Genomic DNA, 7,443 nt, shown 5'->3' on the forward strand with positions numbered 1-7,443 from the left:
GGGTTCCTGCGAGCGGCCAGGCGGGGGAGGAGGAAGAGGGCTGGGCTGGAGCGCGAGGGGATATTCCTCTCCCAGCTTGAGTCAGACGCGGGCGGATCCGTCCTCCCCCGTCCCCTCCCAGGAGACGGGAACTTACTTCATTTCCCTGGGGCAGGTTCGCCCACGTTACCACACACCTCCCCCCCGGCTCCCCTTCCAGCTTCCGCGCCCCCCACCCGGCTGGGCAGGACCCAGGCCGCGCCGCCACCCCCTCTTCGGGGAAAGGCAGCCGCACCGCAGACACCTGGGGGCCGGGACTGGGGGTGGGGGCCCCTCTCCGCCGCGGGAGCGCTGTCCAACACGTGAGACTCATGTGATGAAGCCGGGGGAGGGCGGGCAGGTCGCTCCTTCCCTCCCCGGCAGCGGCCAGACGTGCCTGGAGTCACAGGGTAGAACACGTAGCTCCAACCCACCCACTCGCTCCCATTTAACCCAGCCCGCAGCCTCTCCATTACTCCACGGCTCCCCGCCTTCACTGCCCCCCCCCCCCGCGCTTCCCTCCCGCCTCCCCGCCCGCCCCACTTCTCATTCACTTGGCTCTCACGGCGCAGACGGCACAGGGAGCACACACCGCCAGGCTGTGCGCAGAGTCGGAGCCAGAGGCCGCGGGGACACCATGCACGCCCCCAACTGAAGCAGCAGCATTTCCAAGCCGCAGCTCCCGGCAGCCAGCGGATTTCAGGGAGCTCAGATTCAGAGGCAGCCTTGCGGAGAGAGCTCCGAGGCCCCCACCAGGACAGTCCTCACCCGACGCTCTCCTGCAGACAGGAGCGCGTTGTGGCCCCGGTTCGCGGTGCCATGGAGCGGATCCCCAGCGCGCAGCCGCCCCCCGCCTGCCTGCCCAAGGCGCCAGGACTGGAACCTGGAGACCTACCAGGGTAAGTGGGCACCCCTGGCCTCTCAAGCCTCAACTCCAGCCCTGCGTTCTGCTCCGCTCTCGACTTGGAGCAGCTCTGGGCGCATCCGGGGGTTCCTGCCCGCCAGGCTCTGCAGCCCGGGCTCACACAAACTCACAACCCTTCCTGGCCCCTCTCCCTGCAGGATGGATTTCGCCCACATGTACCAAGTGTACAAGTCGAGGCGAGGAATAAAGCGGAGCGAGGACAGCAAGGTAAGAGCCCCGCGCCCCCGGGGACCCCAGCCCCTAGCATGCGCAGAGTTTCCAAGAAAAGTTTTCTCACTCTGAGGCTGGAGGGGTATGCGTGGTGCGGGCTCGGCGCTTCTACCGAGTGGCTTGGAGAAAAGGGGGCAAGAGGCGGTTCTGGGTGTGACTCTGCTACGCTGCCCCAACTCTTCTCGTGCAGCGGGGTGGGGAGTTGAGGGGCTTCTCACCCCCTTCCTTTGGTGCCCACCGCCTGCCCGTGCGCCTTGCAGGAGACCTACAAACTGCCGCACCGGCTCATCGAGAAAAAGAGACGTGACCGGATTAACGAGTGCATCGCCCAGCTGAAGGATCTCCTACCCGAACATCTCAAACTTACAGTAAGTGAGAAGCTGGCGGCTCTCCAGGCTGGCTCCTCTGCCCAGAGGGCGGGCGGGGGTCACTCGCCGCCTGCAGGCCCAGCCGGGAACTGCAGGCCCCTCAGGGAACTGCCGAGTAGAGAGCTGGATCGGAGCCCGGGCGGCTCTATTTGGGGGTACCCTTCCCCAGCCCTGGGCTTTTCTGGCAGCCTCACGCAGAGGAGGTGAGAACCGCTTGGACTTCTCCAAGTTGCCTCCAACACCAGCTGGCCTTTTTCCAGAGTTTTAGATTTTCCCGTGTGGTGATTTTCAGGGTTCTCGAGTTTTCCTGACTCGAGCAAACCAAGCAACACACAGATTTTATTTATCCCCTTTTCTCCCTTTTTTTTTTTTTTTTTTTTTTTTTTTTTTTTTTTTTAATAATAGGACTTGTTTTGGTGTGTGATTTTTACGTCCTGTCCTTTCTTGGCAGTAGCCTACAGCTTACTAACTTGGCAGACTTTGGTTGGGGAAAGGAAAAAAAAGTAGTATTTGAGGAGAAAGAAAAAGACTGGATGAGTTGGGAGTTATGAACGGGTGTCAGGAAAGAAACGAGGGAAAACCTCTTGGCTGTAAGACACAGTAGAAGTCGCTCCTCGGCTGACACCACTGCAGAGAAATGTTCGCTTGATTCCCGAGTTAAGGTCAGCAGCCACTGCTGGAGAAATTTATCTTTCAAAGCTTTTTTCCTGAGGTAGCCGCTGCTTCTAAAATGCCTCCAAAGATAGGTGGCACTCGGTTTTTTATTCTTTAATCCGATATAATCTATAAATTTTAAATTAAATTTAGCTAGCCAGGAAAGGCTAGTTTTGTTTTTTTTTCTTTAGAGACATTTCTCATTGCTAATAAGTGTCTGAGAGGTGGGACTTGTCTGAGCTCACTGCTGACGGAGGCTCTTTTGATTCCAGACTTTGGGTCACTTGGAGAAAGCGGTGGTTCTTGAACTCACCTTGAAGCATGTGAAAGCACTAACAAACCTAATTGATCAGCAGCAGCAGAAACTCTTGGCCCTGCAGAGCGGTTTACAAGCTGGTGAGTGCCTGCGTCTGGCTATCATCTCTGGGGAGTTCTAGCCGCACAAACAGAGCCTGTGGGCTCAACATCTGCTATAAGAAACAGTGCTGCAAGGAATTGCTTGTGCACGTTTGTTTGGGGGAGATGCCATTTTATCGTTCCTAAAAGGTCAGACTTCTTATTTGGAATGCTGCTGTGTGCCACCTGGCATGAATACACATTAGTCAGATGATAAAATATTACTGTGGCATTTTGGATTAAGAGTTTCTGGGTTCTGGGAGATTTCCCCCCTCCCTTTTAAAATGCCAAGGCACCTATAATTTGCATCGTGGGAGTTTTAGTTGGTCCTCTTAGCCCTCTTTCAATGGAGAATAAATCAGAGGTATGCCCCAGTCTTTTCCTGTTTCTGTACTTCCTTATCTCTCGGTGTGTGGTATGATCCTGGCAGGATGACAGCAGGAGTTTTTCCTGCATTTCATGTGGTTCCCTGAATAGCCACTAGGCATCTTGGTGAATTGCACAATCTAACGAAACCACTGAAGTTTCATCATTCGTTTCTACTCTCTTCCAGAGAATCACACTCACCTTCTAACCTTCTCGTCTCCCTACTTCCAGATAATACTGTACAGACTGGGGAAATTCTCCTGCCCACTCCCTCATTCCATTCTTCTCTGCCCTCCTCGCCAAGCCTAGTGGGATGAGAATCACAAAAATCACAAAAATCTAACATGTGCCTCTGCCAGGTCCCCCACTGAAAATAGAAAGATGATGGTACCTAATGTCTTGGGGGTCCTGGATCGAATACATGGAAAAGGCTTAGAAAGTGATTAGCTCCATTTCAAGATGACTGCATGACTGCAAAGGGTAGAAGTCATTGAAAATAAGTTTACTTAAGGTGACATCGTTCCCTCATTCTTTCTCATTTTATGACTATCTCTGTCCATCTTGCCCTGTCCATATTGCTGATGAAATTGATGTTCTATAAATTGACTCTGGTTTGTAAACAAACTGGCATGTTCACTGCTGTGTCACTTATAGTGAAAACTCAGGAACAACTTGCAAATTCAACAACAGGAAAAAAAGTCAATGTTAATTATGGTCTATTTCTATGCTGGGCTGCTATGCAGACATTACAGTCATTTTATCTCTGGGTGGTAGGATTCTGGAAGATTTTTATTTTATTCCTTGTACTTTTCCATGCGATCTACATTTTCCCTGGTCGTATTACTTTTGGAGTCAGGCACACAAATGAGCAAATACATTAACAATGAGGGGAGCCCCCAGTCTTGGGAGCACAGGTGTCCAGGTAAACCTTACGGCCTGCTGAAATGTCTTCCTGTGTGTCTGTTGATCCAGGTGAGCTGTCGGGGAGAAACATCGAAGCAGGTCAAGAGATGTTCTGCTCAGGTTTCCAGACGTGTGCCCGGGAGGTGCTGCAGTACCTGGCCAAGCATGAGAACACTCGGGACCTGAAGTCTTCGCAGCTCGTCTCCCACCTCCACCGGGTGGTCTCAGAGCTGCTGCAGGGTGGTACCTCTAGGAAGCCGCCAGATCCAGCTCCCAAAGCAATGGACTTCAAGGAGAAGCCCGGCTCCCTGGTGAAAGGCTCCGAAGGCCCTGGGAAAAACTGTGTGCCGGTCATCCAGCGGACTTTCGCTCACTCAAGTGGGGAGCAGAGCGGCAGTGACACAGACACAGACAGCGGCTATGGAGGAGAATCGGAGAAGGGCGACTTGCGCAGCGAGCAAGCGTACTTCAAAAGTGATCATGGACGCAGGTTCACCGTGGGAGAAAGGATCGGTGGTATTAAGCAAGAATCCGAAGAACCCCCCACAAAAAAGAGCAGAATGCAGCTCTCAGATGACGAAGGCCATTTCCCTAGCAGTGACCTGGTCAGCGCCCCTTTCCTGGGCCCACACCCTCACCAGCCTCCCTTTTGTCTACCCTTCTATCTGATCCCACCGTCAGCAACTGCCTACCTGCCCATGCTGGACAAGTGCTGGTACCCCACCTCCGTCCCAGTGTTATACCAGGGCCTCAATGCCTCCACTGCAGCGCTCACCAGCTTCATGAACCCAGACAAGATGTCAGCCCCCTTGCTCATGCCCCAGAAACTCCCTTCTCCCTTGCCGTCCCATCCGGCCATCGACTCCTCTGCCCTGCTCCAAGCTCTGAAGCAGATCCCCCCTTTAAACCTAGAAACCAAAGACTAAACTCTTTAGGGGAGATCCTGCTGCTTTGCTTCCCATCCTCCCTGCCCTCCACCCCCCCAAAAAAAATGTTTGTGAGTGCAGCGAGATTGTTCCAGTGTGTGTGCCAAGATAGTCTGAGGCATGGAGAGAAGAGTTGGGGTGTGTGTGCGTGTGCATTGTGTGTTGGTTTAGGACATTAAAGCTCCTTTTGGCCGAGGGAAGACATGAAGGGTTGCCTGCCATCAGGAGATTTAGGGAGACTGTAGCAGATCTCTGGGCTTTTCCCCACCCAGAGAATAGCCCCCTCTGATACAAATCAGCTGGATTTTCAAAAGCTTCAAAATCTTGGTCTGTGAGTCAGCCTTCACTTTGGGAGCTGGGTCTGTGGCTTTGAGAAAAAGGTACTTTCAAAAGAGGGCTTTCCAGAGAGCCCTTCCCAGCCAGCTCTTCTGACCCCACCCTTCTCCCTTTTATTGTCGCTGTGACTCACTGTAGAGGGAGAGAGCAGCCAGACAGCTTTCTGCAAAGTGGTGAGGTAGCAGACACTGGCATAGCACGGCAGTGGTTTGGGGAGATTTCCGCAGGTCTGCCCCCCCCCCCCAACCCTGCCTCGATGAATAAAGAGAATGTAGTTCCCTCCTCAGGCTCTTGTAGTGATTAGCTTACTAAGGAACTGAAAGGGCCCCCTGGTACAGGCCAAGCTGCCAGGGGATGAGGGAGAAGTCCCCTGGGCCTCTGGCACCTGTTTCTAGAAACAGCCTTGCTGTCCAGGGAGCCACACGAGGGTGTGAGAGAGGCAGATGCCTACGTTCCGAGCACCCCAAAGTGCAAAAAGGTGAGCAACAGAATTCTACTTTCAGTAAGCAGAGCTAGACTCGATTTTCAGTTCTACCCTAAAACTCTTAACCAAGCTTAGCTTCTTAAAGGCCATGTCCAATCCTTTGACAAGATCTTTCTGCAGGCTAATTCCCCTCGCCTGACAGCATATGGAGTGTCCTTATTGCTGAGAAGGATTGTCTTCTTCAGAGAAGTTTTCTTTTTCGGTCCAGAGTACTTGCTTTCTGACTTGTCCAGCTAGCCCTGCACCAGCTTTTCAAAATGCACTATGCCTGATCGTCCATCGCGTTCTAACTCTTTCTTTTCCTGTTTTTATTTTGGGATAAAGTCGTTGCCTTTATTTGTAAAACTTATATATTATATAAATATATTACAAAGAAAAGTGTTTCAGATGTTTATTTGTATAATTACCTGATCTACAAAGTGAGAAAAATGAATGTATTCCTGTTTTTGAAGAGAAGAATAATTTTTTTTTCTCTAGGGAGAGGTACAGTGTTTATATTTTGGAGCCTTCCTGAAGGTGTGAAATTGTAAATATTTTTATCTATGAGTCAATGTTAAGTAGTTGTTTTAAAGTACTTAATAAAATAATCCTTTTCCTGTGGAAGAGAAAGATGGCCTCCTGCATTTTTTAAAAATAACTCGATCATGAGATGTGCCTGTCTCCTGCCCTCCCCTCTTGTCTGAGGGCAACAACTAGTTAATCTTGGTGTCATTTCATTCAGCCCCTCTCCAGTGCCTTGGATGCTCCCAATAAGCTTAGTCAATTTAGTAGGTAAATATTTAAGTGTTTTTTTTTAACCCTTGCCAGAGGTTTACAATCATTGTATGCCTCATTCCAGAGTTAAGCAAAAAAGGACATTTTCCCCTGAATCTGCTTTTGTCGTGGTCCTTGGAACTTGGCAGAAAATCCAAGTGTAAAATTGTGGGGCTTAGAGTCTAGGGAGCTTGGTGGAGGGGTAGGTACACTGAGAAAAGATTTAATGGATTATGCAATAATAATGATGCCAGCATAACAGCTCTTTGCCAAGGCAGTCAAACTTTTTCGAGTAGAGCAAGGTCTAATGGATTTGCCATATCCTGTCTTATTACTGCTGAAGGCAACATCCCATAATTATTTTCTACATCCTTCCTGGACTTCCTTTCACTGGGTGTGTTTGTGCGTGAATGAATATTGGTGTTCCTTGGTCAAGTGCTCTTATGAAAAAAAAAATTCCGTGGGAAATGACCTGGCTGAATATTTTTACCTCCCCCGCCGGACCCCATCTCTCTCCCAGAGGTGTCCTGATGTTTCCTGAGGGATAGTGCCTGGCTCACTGTGCTCCAGACCCCGCAGCATCCCAGGCTTCCAGAACCTTCTGTTGTCTGGAGTCCATGCAGGAACTGGCCCCAGGCCCTCGGGAAGCAATCAGCCAGGCAAAGGCACCACCTGCCTGTCATGACTGTTGGCTTCAAATGTCACCTTCCCTGTCTCCTACGAGCCAGCGAGCAAGAGTGAACATTGCCTGGCTTGTGCGAGATGCAGCGCAGGGTCTAAAAGGGACAGTAGTCCCCAGACAGCACAGTGTCAGGAGACGAACTGTTGTCTGCCACCTCCTATGGTGACACGCCTGTTTTTGACCAGGTAAAGTACCGGATTCTGAGCCTCCTCACACGCCCAATAGTAGGCAGCTGGCAAATTCTGTAAGTTCCTCTTTCTCCCAGCGCTTTGGGGCCTGGGAGTCTAGGTTTCCTGCCTGATAAGCTCCTGGATTTCTCCATGAATTGCTGGGTTTTTCTGGCTCGACTTTTTTGGGTAAAAACCTGAACAAGTCAAGTTTACCCTGGGGATGGAGCACAGGGTTGAAGTCGAGGCCAAACT

At 51.2% G+C, this 7,443-nt stretch overlaps 1 protein-coding gene across 1 annotated transcript; it reads left to right on the top strand.

Moving 5' to 3' along the window:
- Nucleotides 1-412: 412 nt before the first annotated feature.
- BHLHE40 (basic helix-loop-helix family member e40) lies at nt 413-6,195 on the top strand. Its single transcript, XM_019753258.3, has 5 exons — nt 413-917; nt 1,081-1,150; nt 1,414-1,521; nt 2,448-2,571; nt 3,910-6,195. The coding sequence occupies exons 1-5, from the start codon at nt 838-840 to the stop codon at nt 4,764-4,766; spliced, it is 1,239 nt and encodes a 412-aa protein (XP_019608817.2). The 5' UTR covers nt 413-837; the 3' UTR covers nt 4,767-6,195.
- Nucleotides 6,196-7,443: the final 1,248 nt, after the last annotated feature.

This window comes from Rhinolophus sinicus, chromosome 5, assembly GCF_057876585.1.
Source record: "Rhinolophus sinicus isolate RSI-liver-muscle chromosome 5, RSI-T2T, whole genome shotgun sequence".
Taxonomy (NCBI): domain Eukaryota; kingdom Metazoa; phylum Chordata; class Mammalia; order Chiroptera; family Rhinolophidae; genus Rhinolophus; species Rhinolophus sinicus.

Coding starts and splice junctions, on each gene's coding strand:
- BHLHE40 (XM_019753258.3), top strand. CDS start 838: ATGGAGCGGATCCCCAGCGCGCAGCCGCCCCCCGCCTGCCTGCCCAAG. Junction 918..1,080: donor GAACCTGGAGACCTACCAGG/GTAAGTGGGCAC, acceptor CTCTCCCTGCAG/GATGGATTTCGCCCACATGT. Junction 1,522..2,447: donor CCGAACATCTCAAACTTACA/GTAAGTGAGAAG, acceptor TTTTGATTCCAG/ACTTTGGGTCACTTGGAGAA.